Consider the following 22,550-nt stretch of genomic DNA (forward strand, 5'->3'; position numbering starts at 1 on the left):
TAAGGGTTGAGTAGAAATTGGGTGTAAGGTCGAGCCGAGACTAGTTTTTAAACTACAGATCCTTTGTCTCTCTCGTGCATTCTCCTTGTTGCCCATCCCCTTTTAGGCAAGGCCTAGCACAAGGCTCGCACATTCCGTTCACACACACACACACACACACACACACACACACACACACACATACTCACACACACACACACACACACACACACACACTCACACACACACATGATTATTTTTATTTGGACCCAAGAAAAAAACAAAGAATACAAGATCCAAATAACTTGGAAGAGGTTATTGACCGGCTGGCAGGTCTTAATGGCTTACACACTTATACTAATATTGTTGTTAATAAATCAATCAACTTTCAAGGATAAACAAAACATCTCCGTTTCCATATTTGCATGCTACCAATGATAGCTGAAACAGAACAATATTTTGCCAATGCTTTTGCGCCCCCCTTTTTCAGTCCCCCTATCTGCAATCCTCTGACAACATTCTTATGTATATGGCCTAAGCTCCCAAAAACCAATACTATTAGCTTGCATTTATATCCCAGCTGGAGGATGCGTTCCTGTAATGGTTGGTATTTTAGTAGCTTGGAATAATAGCAAGTGTCCATATAAGAATCAAAGCAGCACCCCACTTCTGTAATAAGCACAGAGTTCTCTAATTTGTTTACAGTCACAATATCCGGGGTATTTGGAATGTTTTTGAAATAGTCATTATCTGTATTTTGGTTAAACCAGTTTGTTTTTACAGTACTGTTTAGAAAAACATTACAATCATTTCCTTGATTTATATTTTTTAAATCATTTGCAACCAAACTGACTAGACGGTCATGCCTGGCTACATACTGTCCCTTGTAGTAATTACATCCGGTTAATATGTGGGCTACTGTCTCGTTTTCTTGATCATTTATATGCAGTATGCAATTGGGGGTATATTTAGAAGGATACCATGTTGCCAGGTTATATCTTGTTGGGAGGCATTGAAGTCTTGCCTTAATTGTAAAAGTGAGGATTTCTTCTGAGATGAAGTTGTTTTTTAAAACAGAATGTGAAGTTAAATGATCAGCAAATGGTAAATGTGCTAGCTTTCCCTGTAATTTAAGACTTTTCCAATGTTGTACGCTTTGTGTTTGTCTGTGATGTAGAAGTGAGTGTCTAATGTTTTTAAGATGTAAATGACAGGGTGGGGCGTTATTTGTATTCAGGACCACCAGCGTGGAGATTTGGTGGTTAGATAGGATGTCCTCAAGCGCTGCTGCTGCTCCATCGGGTCCTAGCCAGGAGAGTTCTACTCCTGTACGTTGGCAAAGGTCATTGAGATCGATCCAGTCCGAACGCACACCGAATCCAGCCGCCTTCATGTCTAGCTTTCCGTTTGCTTTTAGTTTGAACCCAAGAAACTGGGGCTCATTTAGGGAGGCGACAGGAATTTTGCGTCGCTGTAGATGTAAGAGAAGCGATTCGCGCGCCAGCTCTCTGACAGCTGGGTCGTCGTTATTCAGCATATTGATCAGATGGGCAATTCTAACTGAGGTGTAAAGCCATTCAATATTTGGGACACCTAGGCCCCCGCTTCTGCGCGGTTGGTGAATAATGTCTCTTGTCGTATGACTATTTAGTCCAAGCCATTTTCGCGTCAATCTCACGGTTTCATTATTCAACATTGCCAGCGTCTGTTGTGCAATATGGACATTAAAGAAGAGATGCTGGATTTTAGCCAGGGCTATGACACTAATGGCCTCGATTTTCATCAGGATGGGAAGGGGAGAAGAATCTATCATTGCAAGCCTTTGAGTGTACTCCTGGCACAGCTCTGTCACTTGTTCCTCCCAATCGCCAGCGACATTGAATTTGTGTCCTAAATAAGGATATGTTTCATGGCGTTCGTACACACGAATGGGATTATTCAATATCGAAAAGGCAGGGGGTTTATCAGACTTTGATTTATACCATCTATTTCCTCCACTTCGCCTCTCATAGAATGCAGCGCATTTTGTGTGTTTGATGTCCAGGCCTGACCACTGTATGAACTGCTCGGTGTGTATGAGCATGTTGTGAATCGTGCGCTCATCCCTAGATGATATTTCCACGTCATCTGCGTAACCTTGCACGGGGTTCGGGGAGCGCGCACCTGCTGGCGCGCACTGGCACATCCACTTAAGCCAGGAGTTTATTGCCAGTATGAAGTTAATGGCGCTCCATGGGCACCAAGTCTTTATGCCAATTTTGAGTGGAACTGGACTGGTCAATGCATTTCCACATATCACTTGAATGAAGGAGTTTTCGTATATATCTTTAATAATGTCCGTATACAGTCGAGGCAGTCTTATTTCTTCTAATGCATGATACATTACATCATGGGGGAGTGTACCAAATGCATCACGGAAATCAAGAAAAACAGTGAAAAGTTTAGCAGAAGAGTGTTTAAAGTCATCTATTCCAGTTTTAAGAGAAAAGACGTGCTCGTTCATTCCTTGTCTGTTAATATATGCTTTTTGTTTTGGTGAAAGTGTCTCAGTCTCTACTAACCATGGCAGGATTCGAGACAGAAGGCATTTCATAAACAATTTATATACTGTTGGCAGTAGGGAAATGTCTCTCCAGGTTGAGGGATCGTTTGGTATATTGTCTTTTTTAGGGATGCGATAAATCAAAGCCCCTTTCCATGATTCCGGAACTTTACCGTTCCTCAGACAGATGTTAAATATATTGGTTAGAACTGGACACAATACCCCTTTGTTTGTTTTTAATGTTTCATATGTGACTCCATCAAGTCCACAAGCTTTGTTATTGGGCAAGTTGTTAATTACTTTCTCTACCTCGGGGACAGTGAACAGTGAGGTGTTCAATTGGTGGCACTCTATCGGGGTTACAATCTCTGGCCATGGAGGCATGTCTAATGCAGATTCGAGCCCTTCGGGCGCGCATTTGAAGATATAGTAATCGTACACAATTTGTACATCGTTCACGTAGGCAGGTGTGTTTGGATAAACACTGTTGTTCAGAATAATCTGAATGGCCTTAGATTTTCTATTTTGCCAAAGATATACCAGTTTTTCTTTGCCCACCTGCTTTTGTTGGTGTCCTCCATTCCACTCTGCTCCAAGCGCTGGCTGAACCACCTCTCGCAAAAAGCGCAGCTCCGCCTTAATCCAGCCAGCCAGGGAGTCTGTGGTTTGGGCCTCGGGCAACTTTGTTTTGGTTGTTGGCATTTTCTTCAATATACGAATTGTGAATTTCAAAAATTGCACTCCCAGTGGCTTTCCGTTCCTCTTAGTGATAGTAAAGATTCCATTTTTGAAGTAAACTCCGTTCAAAATACGGAAGAGTTTTATCCACTTAGTAGGCGTTTCTCCTGAGAAGAGGAAGTTGTGTTTATCCTCGAAATGTTTAGTATCCAGGGACTTTCGAAACCCTCTCTCTTGGTTTTGGAATGTAATCCACTCGTCCTCATCCAGTGTTCTGACCATCGTGGAGAAAGGGTCCGGGTGAGTAGAATTCCCCTCTCCTATGCTTTTAGGCACAGGGTCATGAATGGCCCATTTTCGTTTGTAGATTCTGCCGGTCTGCAGAGCGTCTTTGAACGTGCTCTTCACAATTGCTAATAGGCACATTGTTAAGAGTAAAAGCCTTATGTCAGCCATGTCAAAAGTTTGACCTTTTCCCTACATTAACGCTGGCAGTTACAACGGGTGTGGTGGCTGGATAATCACAGGTGCGTGCAGGTACCCCTGACGCGCTCCACCGTGGCCATGTTGCGTGCAGCCATCTTGCCAAACACACACACACACACACTCTCTCTCACACACACACACACACACACACACACACACACACACACACACAGGGGTTAAATTGGGATTGGTTATGTGGGGGGGCTCTGCCTCGTACCCGCCCCTGCCCCCGCCGCCCTGCCCCAATATACTTTTTGATAAATAACCCTCTAATTTGATAACCATATCATATTGCACAGAGATATACACCTTATCTGTGTGTTGTAGGCCTATGTGTGTCTTGTAGTGCCCCCCTACACATTATGGCAGTTTGAATGTAGATTGGTTGGCCAATGTAACAGATTGTACAGGTTGTTGTACATTGGTTTGAAGGAAATGATTAGTGGGGGGTCTGGGGGTCCTCCCCCAGAAGTTTTTTATTATCATACATGTTATTTGCTGAATTCTGGTGCATTTTAATAAGTTGTTAGCTGACTTTACAGAGGTAGGTTGAGCAATATCATGTTAAATCTTGTCACATGCCTACAGGTGAAAAATGTGAAGGAGGAATGTTCAGTGAGAAAATTTGAAGGCTTGCACAATCTTAAACCAAAACAGTTGATTTATTTTGGAGGATAAATGTTAAATATGCCAAAACACTGTCAGTCAAATTGTCAATCAAATATATTCATGCAGTGAATGCAACCAAATACAAACAACACTATAACATTGGAAGCATTTATCTCATCTCATCTCATTATCTGTAGCCGCTTTATCCTTCTACAGGGTCGCAGGCAAGCTGGATCCTATCCCAGCTGACTACGGGCGAAAGGCGGGGTACACCCTGGACAAGTCGCCAGGTCATCACAGGGCTGACACATAGACACAGACAACCATTCACACTCACATTCACACCTACGCTCAATTTAGAGTCACCAGTTAACCTAACCTGCATGTCTTTGGACTGTGGGGGAAACCGGAGCACCCGGAGGAAACCCACGCGGACACGGGGAGAACATGCAAACTCCGCACAGAAAGGCCCTCGCCGGCCCCGGGGCTCGAACCCAGGACCTTCTTGCTGTGAGGCGACAGCGCTAACCACTACACCACCGTGCCGCCGGAAGCATTTATTATTATTGTTATTATTATGTATTCAATTATTTATTTGGCATGTGGTGCTTTTTGTATTGTCTAGAACATACATAAGATGAGCATATTATAGCAGCAAAATAGAAGCACAATCATTTGAATGCAGCAAAAGTTTTGCTGCATTCCTATTTTGCTGCTATAATATGCTCATCTTATGTATGTTCTAGACAATACAAAAAGCACCACATGCCAAATAAATAATTGAATACATAATAATAACAATAATAATTACACTAATAATACTCTAATAATATTAACAATAAATAATAATAAATTAATGTTAAATTAAATATTAACAATAAATAATAAAACACTAATAATATTAACAATACAGTGAACATAATCATTATCATATTTTTTATTATTAAAAACAAAATATCAAATAATACTGAAGAGGGGAAAAAATAATACTGATCTAAATATGTTGTGTTTTTATTTTTAGACAGTATGTGTTTTGCTAAACACATACTGTCTAAAAATAAAAACACAACATATTTAGATCAGTATTTTTTCCCCTCTTCAGTATTATTTGATATTTTGTTTTTAATAATAAAAAATATGATGCTGCCCACCTTTTGAAGAAATCTGTAAGCTTCCTCCTCTTTGCTTTCCTCATTTTTAACCTTTAGCTGCTGAGCTCTAAAAATCCAAGACAACAAAACAATTTATTAACCTTCTTGTATAAAAGTGAAATTGACTGTATCGACAGTTAATTAAGGCTAGAGCACAAGACGAGTGTTTTGTTTATGTTTGCCAAAGGTAGCTAACTTGAGGCAACGTTAGGCTCAACTTTTGGTCAATCTCAGTAGCTAACTTTAACTGACATCTCCCCCTTCCCCCTGGCTAATTTCTGTCGATAACTGGGGACTATGGAAATTGAACTCGCCAAATGCACAGACAGTTCGTTCAAGCACCTCTGATGGATTAGTATCGTATGCAGGTAAAAGGGGAGACGGTGTACGGAGAAAATTATAAACAAGTCACAACGCTGAAACACAAGCCCAAAAACCCGCAAACCACGACTTCTGATTTTTTTTTAAAGCGAGCTCACAAAAAAAGAAACCCCAAAGTCGCTTATAAAAAGCGGAATTGGCAACCCACGCAGTGTTCCAGAAACCAGAATCTCTGATCGCAAGTTCTGTTTTAAATAGCTTTGACAGGTCATCTTGTTATCAGGAAAACTATGATCTATCTCATAAAAGTCATGGGTTTATTGATTAATAAAACGATATTTAATTATTCAGAACTGAAAATCGTGAAAAGGGTTTGTTGCTTTTGATGTGTGCGTGATCATATGCCATCCGTTCCTAGCTTATGTGCCGGGGCTCAGCCCCGGACAGCCCCGGCCCAATTTAACCCCTGCACACACACACACACACACACACACACACACACACACACACACTCACATACTCACACACACACACTCACACACACACACACACACACACACACACACACACACACACACACACACACATATACTCACACACACACACACACACACACACACACACACACACACACACACACACACACACACACTCACACACACGCTCTCACACACACACTCTCATACAGACACACATAAACATGTGATTTCCCTCTCACATTTTAACATCCACTCGCCCCTACACTGTAAACTTACGTATAGCTTATTACTTCTGATCACCATTAGTGCCTTAGTTATCATCATATACACTACTGATTATTACCTGTATGCATTGTATCACCATTTATATGGAATTATTCCTTGGCTGCTATTGTTGCGATATCTGATCAGTATTAGTTTGCTAATTTGTGTCAGCTATTTCAATAAATGGTATCTTTGGAATAAACTGTGTCCTGTCTATTGCTACAACATTCACTGAGTGCCAACTTCTGCCAAACAAGTATTCTAATTGCCTTCGCCCATTTGATTGTGATATGAATGTTATAGATCTAGAGTAAATGTATTACATTAGAGCTACAATACTCACTAAACTATAGCAACATCACCACCAAGTTATTCCATTGAGTTTAATAGTTTAGCTATAAACTATTAAACACTTGAATGAATGATTAATGAATTTATGAGACTGATCCCTTTTTACATGAGACTGATTTGATAAGCCTATTGCACCTACAAATTTATAAGAAATAAAATTTGGAAAATAGTGGGGTTTTTGTCAAGGAACCACATCGCTTCAGTTTGCAGGTTGGATCAACATCATGCCACAGACCCCACGGCTGAGCCGAGAGATACAGGAAGTGCTGGGGATAGATTAGGGATAAAATTAGCTCATGTCTTAAGTCATTCAAATTCTGTAAAGCTGCTTTGGGACAATGTCTATTGTTAAAAGCACTATACAAACAAAATTGCCTTGACTTGAGTCTTTCCTCCTCAATCCTACAATATAAAAGGATTATAAAAGGATAAAGCACTGAGAGACTTTCAGCTACATTTCCCAGAATGCACTGCACCTGGAAAGCCTGTTTCCTGGATGTAATGGAAGATGACGGTATAAACTGCACAGCTTTGTTTATGAATGAATAATGACTGTGTAAGAGCAGTGTCCCGTTACGGTCAGTGTGTGGATTTTTCTCATCTGCACAAATCTCTTCCTGCCAATCGCTGAGCCGAGAGTTACAGAAATACACTCGATGGGCTTCATCAACAAAACTCATCACGATTTTCCCAACTTTTATTTCTTGTAAATTTCTGACTTTACAATCTCAGAGAATATCTGATTTGTTTTACTGTAAATTTATGACTTAAATCTCATGAGTTTTTTCTCCCCCTGCTCAGCTCCGTGGCCTGAATACACCGTCGACTGTCAAAACCCCGCAGTGAGAGGTGATGAACATGCTGCGGACTGAGTTCAGGAGATGAGACGTGGTGTTTATGTGTCACTCTGATGTTCACTGTTTGCTGTGAGACCTTGAGTTACGCGTCACTCCTCGTGTGGACGTCCAGAACACGTTCTCTTCAAAACTCTTCACGAGCTCACAGCAGCAGGAGGTTTCGGTTGTTGATGGAGTTTTTTTCCCTCCTCCTCCTCCTGTGCAGAAATCTTTCCTTTCTGTCCTTTCAGCACTTGTTCTCTTTATAATCTTCGCCTTACGACAGCCGTTTGTCAGGTCGCTAAAATCCACACTGTTGCTACTGATGACGTGTCTGAACACTGCAGGCGTGTAACACGTCATTACCTGTTGCTGTATCTTTTTTTTTTAATTCCAATTAAACAGGAAATGGGTGTGGTCTGTACTGGAAGAGGGTTTTTTTTTATATTAACCCCAAAACCAACCTACAGAAATCAACAGGGCTGCTGGAAAAAATCACACATGACTAAACGAGTGTCCATCTTGTATGTCATGTGACTGAGTGAAGACGTGAACTGTGTTTCAGAACCACAGCATTCCAGCTGACCACGAGAAACGCTCAATCACACTGCATTTATCAGATTTATTTTAGTTTTTAGATTTGTTTCATTCTAGAAGACTGACAGGACACACTCTCAGACCGGACATTAGAGTGAAAGTATGATTTTCTGAGAACATGTGATTATTTCAGAATGATGAAAAACAGGAATAATGAACACACACACACATTTTACAATATTTTAAAATGAATGACTATTTTTGGAGACTCCACAGGGATTTGCAGCTCTATTCACAGTCCCTGCCCTTTACACGGCTCTGTCGGGTTTCTGTTCAGAAATCAGATATAAATCTGCTCTCATTCTGGAGCTCAGCGAATTTAATCAGAATAAACCCAAGTCCTTCAACCTCCCATTCGTGCCATTATCAGGGAGTCGATATTCACTCTAGGTGCAGAGTTTACAGGGTGTGTGTGTGTGTGTGTGTGTGTGTGTGTGTGTGTGTGTGTGTGTGTGTAGATGGTGGCTACAGCAGCAGGTCAGGGTGTCACTATCACTGGAGAGAAACCCTACAACCCGTGGGTCTGGCAGAACGCCATCATCTTCGCCGCCACCATCATCACTACCATTGGTAACACACACACACACACACACACACACACACACACACACACACACACACACACACACACACACAGTCTCTCTCTCATCCGTTTATCTCTAAATCAGAATGTTTTGAACAATTTATCACTTTTAAACCCGTGTTTCAGGTTTGAACATCAAGTTTTCTTAATGAACACCAAGTTTAACAACCAAAACCTGTAACTAATTCAACCTCAACAGTTCTCTCAGTGTGTGTGTGTGTGTGTGTGTTCATAAAGTATATTACACACTCAGCTCTTTGAAGTAACACAGTTATGTTGTGATGCTCAAAGTGACTCATTTCACTGATTCGACTCCCTGTTCATATGAGTCAAGGTGTAATTTGATTCCTTTGATCAGATCGCTCTTAATTAAAACATAACTACATAATTATGCTGCGTTTGACTCGAGGTTGTAATTCCCAACACCCAACCAGTAAAAGCCCATGACAGTGCCTCTTCAACCGCAACTTTCAACTCATCAGCGTACAGGAGCTGACTCTGACTCCCAGCTTCAGCTCCGCCCCTCTTTATGGTGTGACGTCAAATCAACAGGATGACATCTGCATTCAGCAGGAAACACAGCAGCACGTTTTACTCTAAATGAGTTAGACCAGGGGTTTTCAAAGTGTGGGAGAGTCAGCCCCCCCCCCCCTCGGAGAGCAAATAAACAACAGCGTCCCCCCCCCCAATTTTTGTTGTTGCTATACTTAATGTTCCATTCGTATTTTTAAAAAATGGTTGTTGTACACATTTTTCTTTTTTTCTTTTTCACATTTTAAACATCTGTGCTTTTTAAAACATCTTGTTTTACACATTTTAAACATCTCATAGCATCGTTAGCGAGCACCTCTTGGCAGACAACACACTGTGGCAGTGGAGCATCTTCAGATCCAGTCCATGAAAATCCAAACTTTAAATAATCGTGGTCATACTTCCTTCTTTTTCCAGTCCCCCAGGATTCTGCGGGCCTTCCTTTTTTGTGATTGTTGCGGGCTAAAATGTCTGATGTTGCGGGGGTTTTCCAAAAAAATTGCGATGAAAGTTGCGGTGTTTTTTAGGTTTTTGTTGCGATTACATTGCGGGAGGAAGTGAAAGTTGCGAGAAATTGTTGCGATTTTCTCTTTTTGTGATTAAAATTGAGTGATATGTTAAATATTAAGTTATTACTGAAAAACTATTGATTAAAAAACAAAGACACTGAGAAATGGTCCTATAAACAACTTTACCAATATAAAAGATTACCAGGACTACAAAAATGCAGAAAAATAGGCTTTACTTATCCAAATGCACCTGTTGGTTCAAAAGTTAAAGTGCAGAGAACCTCACAGCACAACATGAAGTTACCTTAAAATATAATATAAATGCCTCAGCTTTCATGTAAGAAAAAAACTATTAATACTAGTACTGTGTGCAGGCAGTCTCTCCTGAAGACTAAATTAAACAATAATCATAAACTAATAAAATAAATGGCTCAGGCTTCATAGAAGGAAAAAAATTTGAACAGAATCTCACAGTATGATGCTGAAGCTGCCGAAACAATGGAAAATAAAATACCATTTTGGCAAAAATGTTGGCATCCATTACTTTCTTGTATTAAGTAAAAAAAAAATAAAGTGCACACAGTGCTTCACTGTAAACATAACACACTTTCAGTAACAGAATTTAAGCCTATATAAACACTGACTCGCACATCATGCAATGTTGCCAGATACTGCTGACGTTTTCCAGCCCAAACCTTATGCAGTACAGCTATGGAACCAACTGCCAGAGGACATCAAAAATGCTCCTGCTGTTGGCAGTTTTAAATCTAGGTTAAAGACCAAGCTGTTTTCAGATGCTTTCTGTTAAATAATTAATATTGTCTTCTTTTTTTTTTTAATAATTTTTACTTTCTCTGCATGTTTTAAATTTACTTTAATTTTAACTTTATTCTATTTTATTCTTTATTCTATTCTGCTGGTTTCTTTTTTTTCTCCTCCTATTTCTACTTTATTTTATTGTTTTATTTCTACTATTGTTTAATTCTTGTTTTCTTTTAATTCTTTTAAATTAATTGTTTTAGAATAAAAATAAAATTATTTTATGTAATTTTATTTCCCTATTGTTTACTGTTTTTGTTTTTACTTCTGTAAAGCACATTGAACTGCCATTGTGTATGAAATGTGCTATATAAATAAACTTGCCTTGCCTTGCCCAAAATATGTTCAAAACCCGCCAAAATGCACTTAAAACCAATCTGGAAACACATGCTGCTTCTCTTGAACGTATACACGGAAGTAAGGTGGAAGGTAGTTTGTCGACGTCACCTCAAGACGACGCCAACGATTGGTCAAATTTGCGGGAAAGTTGCGGTGATTGGATATAATTGTAACACCGCCCTGAATTCGCGGGGATTGGTTGAATTTGCACTGAAGTTGCAAATCGCAACATCCTGGAGGCTTTGTTTTTTTTTGCTTGGCCCAGACTCTGTCTCCTCACTCACTGTAGCTTTAGGTACTAAAAATCGATCCATTTTGTCTCTGGTAAAGGCTCCTCACGTTGCGCCCCCCCTGAAGAACTCTGGCACCCCCCAGGGGGGGCGCGCCCCACACTTTGAAAAGCCCTGAGTTAGACTGTATCGAGCACCAGTCAGAAGTTTGGACACCCCTTCTAATTCAACGTTTTTCTTTATTTTTATGAATTAAAAGTCATTTCCTGTCTTAAAGTAATGATGAATGTCGTATCTCTTTACTTAGTTGTTCAGTTCTTGATATAATATGGATTACTGCAGTTGTGGTGTTGAATCGGGCTATTTAATCATTGTAATGTTATTATTTACTGTTTACTGTTTGATCTCAAATGCATTAAGAAGGTGAGAAACTCGTCCACTAATGACCTTTTCACGAGACACAGCTGTTAATTGAAAAGTATTCCAGGCGACTCTGTCATGAAGCTGCTTAAGAGAATGACAGCAGTGTGCAAAGCGTCATCAAAGGAAACACTGGATACGCTAAAGAATCTAAAATATCAAATGTTGTTTTTTAAACACTTTTTTGTTTACCACATAATTCCAGATGTGTTCCAGATGTTATTTCATAGTTTTGATATCTTCAGTTTTGAGAATCATCACAATACAGAAACACCCTATTAAAGAGTAGAGTAGGGGTGTACAAACTTTTGATTGGTACTATACATCTATAGGCATTTTCAGACCGGAGGAACTTTTTCATAGTTCTTAGAGCTGTTGGAGGAAGTTCCTTTTTGTGTGTGTCTGTGTGTGTCACACTGCAGGAACTGAGGACGACCGTAGATCTTAGAACGCTGTTCTGAGGGATGTTTTTATCTCCTACTTCAGGGAGGTTCTCTCACAGCGCAGGAGGAACTGTGAGTGACGTGCAGCACCGGCAACCACCATTTTTAAAAATCTGTATAAAATGTTAGCCGTGGGGCGGCACGGTGGTGTAGTGGTTAGCGCTGTCGCCTCACAGCAAGAAGGTCCGGGTTCGAGCCCCGTGGCCGGCGAGGGCCTTTCTGTGTGGAGTTTGCATGTTCTCCCCGTGTCCGCGTGGGTTTCCTCCGGGTGCTCCGGTTTCCCCCACAGTCCAAAGACATGCAGGTTAGGTTAACTGGTGACTCTAAATTGAGCGTAGGTGTGAATGTGAGTGTGAATGGTTGTCTGTGTCTATGTGTCAGCCCTGTGATGACCTGGCGACTTGTCCAGGGTGAACCCCGCCTTTCACCCGTAGTCAGCTGGGATAGGATCCAGCTCACCTGCGACCCTGTAGAAGGATAAAGCGGCTACAGATAATGAGATGAGATGAGATGTTAGCCGTGTAAACAACAGTGGTTAATGTTAGCATTAACAAATGAAAACAAGCAAACGAAAACCCCATGGAGGACTGGTGCGATGGTGATGTCCAGACTCTACCGAGTGCAGATGTGAAGGAGGAAATACGACATGATTTTGATGCCTGTGAAATATAAACACCTGAATTAAACTGAATGTTCTTTTCCATGTTTCTCTTTCTGTAGCTATCCCATCAGAAAACCCTTCGCCTGTAAAATAATAATCCACACTAACATGTTCGGTAAACATTGCACAATCACTCACTATTTTCCACCAAAAATTCACTCTTTATCATGTAAAATAAAGAATTTAGTCTCAGCACTAACACTTCCTGCTCCCCCCCCGTTCTACGGCACAGTGGAACGAGCCATTTCTGTAGAAACATGTGACTGAAACACAACACGCGGAAGAAGACAAGTTTAAATATTAATGTTAATAATTTACTGTCTGCACAGTGAAACTTGAATCTTGGAGGAAAAGACACACATTTATATAAAAACAAACGGTAAACTCGTGACCTCTCTGTCGTTCCCCAGAGGGCCGCTCCTCTCAATACGTCCTGATAACTGTTCAGTCTGAAAGCTCCGGATATCAGACATGTTCACATGTTAAATCTATAACACGGACTCTACAGTTCACTGTTCTGAGGAAAACACACACTTCATTCATCACCGTCTGCTGATTCACTTACTGCTAACTAAACATGAACATGGAGACGCCGTGTCTTTTTCCCACTTTCTCATAAGTCAAACATATCGTGACTGTCCCCGAGTCAAACACAGCAAAAATACATTTTAATTGATTGATTGATTGCTTGATTGATTGATTAAAGTGACATAAAATAGGCGAGGAGCCCAAAATGATCCGTTCTTTTATTCTTATGCATCAATCAATTTGACTCACTTTAGGGAGTCATTCAGACAGAAGTGTTTCAGTTCAAGCTGTTGAGTGATGGAGAATAAAATGTTTTTAACATTTTAATATGTTTATAAATGTCCACAAGCTGTTTAAGGTTAAAATGTTTCCTAATTTTTCGTTTTGCAGTCGGTTCAGTGTTCAGTGCTTTTTAATGTACAGCACACAGCCATAAACATCTCTTTCCTCTTAAAACTCTGGACTCTTGTGTTATTGAGAGGTTATTCACTCTAAATAATTTTATTTACTGAACATTTTAGATACGTTTATATTATTTTACATGAGTTTCAGCTCCATGGCACAGTGAATGGACAATAACCTCACAGTCGAGTTTTTAATTCTAAAGATTTTCAGAACTTTGGAAATTCTCTCTCTCTCTCTCTGTGTAGGTTATGGTCAGGTTGCTCCGAAGACGATAGGTGGGCGTGTCTTCTGCATTGTGTTCGGTTTATGTGGAATCCCTCTGTGTTTCACATGGATCAGTGAACTTGGAACATTCTTTGGCAGTCGAACCAAACGACTGAGTCAGGCTCTACTGCACCGACAATTCAGTGTGGTAAGCCACACACACACACACACACACACACACACACACACATACACACACACACAGGAATACATGCTGACTGTTTTATTGAGTGTTTCAACAGAACGTAAACACGGTTATGAGCTTTTTCTACAGTGAGTTGTTCAGGGCTGTGAATCAGCTCCTCCTGACCCTGACTCCTCCTCCTCCCTCTGTACATCACCTGCACTGAAAGTTAATTACCTCAAGCAGCTTGCTCACCTCAGTGCCATGCGAGCGCCGGGTTAAATCCCACATTCTGTCATTGGAACGCCATGAGAGCAGTGCATTCTGGGTAATTCAGAATGGGTTCTGAATGGGTCCCTTAAAGCAGACAGACCCTGTGGGACTTAAACACATTAATAAGCCTGATAACAGCCATATCAACTAGCACCTGAACAATAAGGACTTTTTTGCACCAATTATGATACTGATAAAAAGGTTTGTGATTTCTGATATTTGATAACCGTCTGGTGAACAAACTACAGCCAACGTTCATCACATGGTTAAAGATCCATCTTCTGTCTTTCTGTTTCTTTTTTGTCATTTATCAGCTGTTATAAACTCTGATACCAATTTATCAGAAATCAGCTCATCTTCTTCTTCCTTGTCTTCTTTCGGCTGTTCCTCTTCGGGGTCTCCACAGCCGAAAATGTCCCTCCATCTCCTCCTGTCCTCTGTATCTTCTTCTGTAGCACCAACCATCCTCATGTCCTCCTTCATCCCATCCATAAATCTCATCTTTGGTCTTCCTCTTTTCCTTCTACCTGGCAACTCCATCACCAGCATTCTTTCCCCTGTACACCCTGGATCTCGCCTCTGTATGTGTCTAAACCATCTCAATCTTGCCTCTCTCACTTTGCCTCCAAGCCATCCTACATGTCCTGTCCCTCTAATATACTGTTCACTGACGGAAACTTGAGTGTAAAACTGTTCATGACAACTGCAGTCCTCATCGTGGTGATTGTCGTCCTAAACCATCATAGCAAAACTGTAAGTGTCCAGAGCGTCTTCTAAGTGTGTCTTTCGGCTGTCCATATGGACTCCGTCCTCCACAGGAGCAATGTGATGAGACTCTAGCCAGACGTAGGGCATCAGGATGGATCAGGAAGGTCCGAGGAGCAGGAGAGGTTCAGCATCACTGGTTTCTCAGGATCGACATGTAACTCAGAGAGGGCCAGACAGAGGGAGAGACAGGGGGACAGAGAAGAAACACATTGTTAGGCATGCCCAGTGTCATCTAAGGGCTAAGAACAGTGTACATTGTGTGCTGAGTGAAAGCAGGAACTCTGGCAAAACTAACTATGACAGCATAACTAAAAGGGGAGAGCCAGAAGGTAACACAGATGGTAACACTACAATTCCCCCCCCCACACACACACACACACCTGCTTTCAATTTTACTGATTACTCTCCTTATTTAAACTCTAGCTTCTGTTAGTTTTTGTGTTAGTTTGTATTTTCCACCTGATACTCACTGTGTTCTTCACCTCTCCTGTTGTGTTTTTGTGCTCAGTGTTTTTATTACTTTGACTGTCCTGTATAAATAAAATGTTTTCTGCACTTGCACTTGCATCCATCTCCAGAGAGAGAGAGAGAGAGAGAGAGAGAGAGCGAGCATTATTATCTACTGTAGTTCATGTTGTTGATGTCATTGTGTGTAGTTTGTAAATGAAACTTTATCATGGGTTTGTACATGAAAAACAAGCTTTATATACGGTTTACACCTTTCTGTGGCTTCAGCTCTCCGTGTTAGATCTTGGAGCGTTTCCCCATGAGTCCAGCACTCCTACTGTATCTGTGTTTCTTTGCTTGCTGTTTGGAGTCTCCATGAGAAACTCACCATTCTCTTTCTCTCTCTCTCTCTCTCTCTCTCTCTCTGTGTGTGGGGGGGTTACAGAAAAAGGTACAGTTTATCTGCACGACATTGTTCCTGTTGTGGGGTTTGCTGTTCCACCTGCTCATCCCTCCATTCTTCTTCATGTGTGTGGAGCAGTGGACGTATCTGGAGGGGCTTTACTTCTGCTTCATCACGCTCACCACCGTGGGCTTTGGAGACTACGTAGCAGGTACGCTAATGGCCCAAGTATGATTAATGAGGAAATGATGGAGGTGAGGGTTGTGCGAAACCACCTTTACAAGCTTACATATACTTGTATGTACAGTAGAGGTGCTCCAGTCCTACAGGTGGCGCTGTTTATTTCATGATATTTTGCACAACTAAAGGTAGCTGCTGCAAAATGCTGTCAGTGTAACCTACTGCAGCATCATCACTGCTGATTAGTGGAAGTGTGTGCCATTGAAGTATCCTGCACTGAAATCCATGAGAAATCTGTTAAAGTCAGTTATACCTGGTTTCAGTGAGAGATGATGGAAAAGTTTCCTGAGGTGATACACCATGATTAAAGGTGCTAACTCCTGAAATCCCACCTGAAACTACCTAGCTACGTTAGCTCCTGTCATCTACAGTCCAAGTATTGTTTTTGTCTGCTTCCAGGTGTGAACACGGGGGTGGACTACCAGGCTCCATACCGGTTCTGTGTGGAGTTATGGATCTACATGGGCCTGGCATGGCTTTCTCTGTTCTTCAGCTGGAATGTCCACATGGTAGTGAAGGCCCACCAAGTCCTGAAGAAACGCAGACAGATGCATCACAATCCTTCTTCTGTTCAGCTGGACCAGATACACAAAGCATCACTGCCTCATACACCCAGCATCGTGGACATCTTCAAGTTCATGTCAGAGAAAGGTGAGGACTATAGTGACGTGATCCGAGCCATTGGCACCACCGAGAAGAAGAAGAAACAGGAGGAGGAGGCTCTCACACGTTCCAAGAGCTGTAGTGAACTCCTCAAACAGGTGGTGGTGCCACTGGAACCATCGCTATGCCAGAAACGCAGATTCAGCATCGGAGACAATGTCTACATGGTCATCTCCAGAGCCAGAGGTTCCACTGGAGATCTGGAGGTGTGCAAATCCCTTCAGAAGGAAATGAGTCAAGATCTGGACCTGTGCAAGGAGAAGTGTTCAGAAAAGGAAGTTCTAAAGAGAGCAGGGAGTTCAGTGTGGGACTCAAGAAACATCTCCCAGAGATCTTTTCAGATCCCCAGCTTCAGGTTTAGCTATGACAATGATGACTCAGGAACCCAGGAAGGAACCTCGAGGTTCTCTGTGACCAAAGTGAATGAAGATTTATTAGAGAAAGGAGAAGGACCGGGATGAGGAGCAGAGACCTCCTTCAACATCCTTTGTGGCTTATAGTACACAGTTAGGCTACTACAGTGAGAACATTTATTTAAGTGGAAAACCTGACAAGAACCTGGTGAAGACCTGACTGGGAACAAAGCCCTTCAGAACAATGTTATTATTTCAATAATAAATGACTGATTGTTGTAAAACTGCTCTGTGTGTGTGTGTGTGTGTGTGTGTGTTTCCTGTGTGACTGGTTTCAGATAAGTGATAAATTGTAAATAAATGCCTTTTTCTCCATGCTTAATAAAATCTGAGAAATACAAATAAAATCTGAGATGTACACAGTCATGTGGGAGAAGGTGGTGTTCCTCAGATACCGCTTTTTGACCAATAAGGAATGGGTTCTTGAATCGATTCCTTTCAGGATTCTTTGAACCTTGGTGCCAGATAGCGAACAAGCCCACGTTTTCACCAGTTTTGAGTGGAACCATTGTAATCAAGGATGCATCATAAATGAAGGGCATGGCACAATGGGAGTAAAGCGTAGGAGAAAGATGGTGGAGTACACTGACTACCTGTCAACTGTTCTTCTGTTATTGCAGATATTTGTTTTGGTTCATTTTTTCTATAGATGTTTCCTTTTCCATTGCGTTCTCCATTGCTGCGCTCTGCTTCCTCTCCAAACTAATGACATGCCCACTGATGATGTCACAGTTCACGCTGGAAAAACCGGCTACATTTTGGATCTAGCTGGGAATCAATTTTCAGGTTTCAAACCAATTTATTTTTGGTTGAAATTCTCTAAGAGGGTCAAAATTTGGTGTGCAATCCAGGACAGAACCCTAACCCTGTTGGCTGAAAAGGGGTAAGAGTGAGATAAACACAAAGGAAACAGTACTGCTTCTCTCAGACTCCTGTATCTGGCCTGTCTCACTTCTGAGGAGGAAAAATAAACAGAAAATGGATTTACTGCATCATGTGGACACTTCGACAGGTTGTGAGACAGTTTGGTAGGGTGTGAGACAGTTTGGTGGAGTGTGAGACAGTTTGGTGGAGTGTGAGATTGTCTGGCAGGGTGTGAGACAGTTTGACGGGGTGTGAGACAGTTTAGCAGGGTGTGAGATTGGTTGGTGGGGTCTGAGACTCTGGCAGGGTGTGAGACAGTTTGACAGGGTGTGAGTCAGTTTGGAGGGGTGTGAGACAGTTTGGTGGAGTGTGAGATTGTTTGGCAGGGTGTGAGACAGTTTGCCAGGATGTGAATCAGTTTGGTGGGGTGTGAGACAGTTTGGTGGAGTGTGAGACAGTTTGGTGGAGTGTGAGACAGTTTGGTGGAGTGTGAGATTGTTTGGTGGGGTGTGAGACAGTTTGGCAGGGTGTGAGACAGTTTGACAGGATGTGAGTCAGTTTGGTGGGGTGTGAGACAGTTTGGCAGGGTGTGAGACAGTTTGACAGGATGTGAGTCAGTTTGGTGGGGTGTGAGACAGTTTGGCAGGATGTGAGTCAGCTTGGAGGGGTGTGAGACATTTCATAAAAAAAGTCAATGTGTGTAAATTGTAGAATATTGCGGAATAAACACCACTGTGATAAACACCACTGTGATAAACACCACTTTCCCTCATGTTCAGTTTTACAGAATTTCTGGAGCAGTTTCTCCTGAAGGGAGTGTGCGTTTATTTTGTGTGAGACATTTACAGCTCTTTACTGTCCTCTACAGGAGAACTGCACTAACTACACGAACACCAACACTGTTAGATTGCATTATTTAATTCAGTCAAATGTGTCAGTGAGATAAAAGGCTGAGCAAGAATGTAACATTTGTGAAATAATTTACTCAATATTCATAATCTACAGCACTAACATTGTTTTATTTTAGTTTATTAGTGAGTGAATGTATAATAAAAAAAAAATCCACAGTGAAGATCTCTTTGAAATTCGCTACAGAATACCATGAGTGGAATCTCTGTACCATAAACACTATATACCACAAACAATCTGTACCATAAACATTATATATTTTATATAATACATTTGTGGCAGCGGGGGCGTGGTCGAGTATCAGCTGTGAACAGCGAGGAGGCAGATTGAACCAGCAGGTAACATATGATGCGGTACACCTGTGTTAAATTTCTGGCTGTCTATTAACCTGTGTCTCTGTGTGTCTTGCAGACAGTCAGGAACGAGAGAGAGAGCTGTGACGCCCCACGGCGTGCGTATTTGTTTTGTGTATGGTCACTGAAAAGTGTGCAAAAATAAAAGAGCTCACCTGTTCTGAAGCCTGCTTCCCATTCCTCTGTTTCCCAAAGTCAGAGAACTGTTACAACATTACATTACATTGCATGGCATTCAGCAGATGCTCTTATCTAGGGCAATGTACAACAAGTGCAAAAGTCAGGTACAAGAAATGCTGAACTTCTAGAGAGGAAAGTTCTTGTGCCAACTGAACAAGTGACAGAATAACGCAGTGTATATTCTGTTGAAGTATCAATACTCAAACAGCCAAGGAAGCAAACCAACCATACAAATGAACTGACAAAGAGAAAAAACCTCCAGTGGCTAACCCCAGGCTAGACCGTACACAGCCTGGGTTAGTCAGGACCGATACACAGTTACACAGTGGGCAGGGAAGCAGGGGAGAGGTGCAGCGTGAAGAGGTGGGTTTTCAGTCTGCACTCGAAGGTGGTCTGGGAGTTGGCAGTACTGACCTCAATGGGAAGGTCATTCCACCAGGACAGACAGCAGTCTTGAGTGGGCAGGGCAGGAGCAGAGAGGAGGAGGGGCCAGGCAACCACTAGTAGCAGAGCATAGGGATCTAGCTGGTGTGTAGCAGCAGATCAGACTCTGGAGGTATGCTGGCCCTAATCCCTTGACAGCCTGGTAAGCTAGCACCATCCATCCATCCATTATCTGTAGCCGCTTATCCTGTACAGGGTCACAGGAAAGCTGGAGCCTATTCCAGCTGACTATGGGTGAGAGGCGGGGTACACCCTGGACAAGTTGCCAGGTCATCACATGGCTGACACATAGACACAAACAACCATTCTCACTCTCATTCACACCTACAGTCAATTTAGAGCCACCAATTAGCCTAACCTGCATGTCTTTGGACTATGAGGGAAACCACGCAGACACGGGGAGAACATGCAAACTCCACACAGAAAAGCCCTCATCGGCTCCTGGGCTCAAACCCAGGACTTTCTTGCTGTGAGGCGACAGTACTAACCACTACACCACCATGCCACCCCAAGCTAGCAGCAATTTCTTAAATTTCATATGAGCTGCGATAGGTAGCCAGTGCAAGTCGGCATGCAGAGGAGTGATGTGGGGAAAAAACAAGGGAGGTTTTAGACCAGGCGAGCTGCAGTGTTCTGGATGAGCTGCAGGGGTATGATGGCAGATGCAGGAAGGCCAGCAAGTAAAGAGTTGCAGTAATCCAAATGGAAGAGGATCAGTGCTTGGACCAGGAGCTGAGTAGAGTAGGTGGTGAGGAAGGAATGGATCCTTCTGATATTGTAGAAGAGAAATCTACATGTATGGGTCACTGCAGTAATGTTCACTGAGGAGGAGAGCCTGTCTTTGTACACAACAACTAAGTTCTTCATGCTGGGTGAAGGTGGCCTAGAGATGTCCCACAGGGAGATGACAATGTCCAGGGGTGCAGAGGATGGAGCAGGAATGTAGATCACGTCTGTCTTGCCTGGGTTGAGCTTTCCGGTGATGGTTGTCCTTCAAGCTTTTGATGTCACACAGGCAAGCAGAGATGTGAGCGAAGATCTGTGTGTCAGAAGCAGAAAAAGAGAGAAACAGTTGGGTGTCATCAACATAGTAGTGGTAGGATGGGCAGAGATAATCGGGCCAAGAGACTGGGCGTAGAGGTAGAAGGGAAGTGGACCAAGGACTGAACCTTGAGGGACACCAGTGATAAGTGGGCATGGTGTTGATGCAGTACCAGACCAGGTGACCTGGAAGGAGCGACCAGAGATGTAGGATTTGAACCAGTCTAGGGTGATCTCACAGAACCCTAGAGCTGATAAGGATGACAGGAGGATGGGGTGATCAACAGTGTCAAATGCAGCAGAAAGGTTAAGGAGAATCGGGACAGAGGAGATGGAGGCGGCACGTGCTGCATGAAGTGCCTCACTGACGGAGAGAAGCGCAGTCTTGGTTGAGTGTCTGGCTTGGAAGCCAGACTGGTGAGGATCCAGGAAGTTGTTCCGTGAGAGAAAAGAGGAGAGTTGGTCACAGCACATTCAAGTGTCTTTGATAGGAAGGGGAGAAGAGAAACAGGGCAGTAGTTCTGGATGACTACCTAGAGGAGTCTAGGGTGGGTTTTTTTCAGCATAGGTGCAATGTGGCCCATTTGAAGCTGGAGGGAAAGTATCCAAAAGATGAGGAGTTGACAAGGGAGGTGATAAATGAGAGGATGTCAGGAGTGATAGTCTGGAGGAATGATGAGGGGATAGGGTCAAGGGCACAGGTGATAGGACAGTGAGAGAGCAGGAGCTGGGAGACATGAGAAGTGGAAAGAGGGAAAAAGCAGAGAGCAAGGGGAAGAGACAGGAAGGGTGGGGTTGGGGTGGGAAAGGGAGGTGGAGGTGGTGAAAGAGTTGTGGATGGCCACAATCTTTTTGTCAAAAAAGACTGCAAAGTCCTCTTCAGTGATGAAGGACTGAGGAACAGCTTGTGGAGAGTTGAAGAGAGAACAGAAAACAGTTGATGAGGGTTATAGATGGAGGTATCACTTTCAAAAAGTCAAAGTCCCTTTCACGCCAGAATCTGGTCTTTCCGGGCAGTCTCCTGTCCCAGTACTAACCAACTCTTTAAGGCATATGGGTGTGGTGCCGTTCTCCATTTCAATAGCCCTCAGCCTTTCACCTATAGAGGATGTGCAGTCACGTGACCCGCACGTGTGTACTCTGCCATATTGGACGGCATCAGGATTGTTTACCTTGCGCGAGCATAATGGATCCAGGGAGTAATCCCCAAGAAAATTCGGAAAATACCCCATCTACATCGCGCGATTACTTGTCTAAGTTTGTTCACATCTTGAAGGTGACGTGAGGCAGCGTTACGTGGAAAAGTGTTCCAGGTTGGGGATTGCAGATCTGTACAACTTGCCGCAATCCTTGTTCAGGGAAATTCGGAGCTGCAGTGCCGGCGATTTGCCCGATCTGGCCTA

General features: G+C 42.5%; 1 protein-coding gene across 2 annotated transcripts in view; it reads left to right on the forward strand.

Annotated features, from left to right (window-relative positions):
• The window catches only part of kcnk5b (potassium channel, subfamily K, member 5b), a 34,535-nt gene extending 16,817 nt beyond the window's left edge, over positions 1-17,718 (forward strand). For both annotated transcript variants that reach the window (XM_060916191.1, XM_060916190.1), the window contains exons 2-5: positions 8,752-8,863; positions 14,007-14,173; positions 16,083-16,251; positions 16,680-17,718. In XM_060916191.1, coding sequence (XP_060772174.1) covers positions 8,752-8,863; positions 14,007-14,173; positions 16,083-16,251; positions 16,680-17,404 — 1,173 coding nt within the window. In that variant the 3' untranslated portion in view covers positions 17,405-17,718. The remainder of the gene's footprint in view (positions 1-8,751; positions 8,864-14,006; positions 14,174-16,082; positions 16,252-16,679) is intronic.
• Positions 17,719-22,550: the final 4,832 nt, after the last annotated feature.

The sequence above is a fragment of the Neoarius graeffei genome, chromosome 3 (assembly GCF_027579695.1).
Source record: "Neoarius graeffei isolate fNeoGra1 chromosome 3, fNeoGra1.pri, whole genome shotgun sequence".
NCBI classification, from domain to species: Eukaryota; Metazoa; Chordata; class Actinopteri; order Siluriformes; family Ariidae; genus Neoarius; species Neoarius graeffei.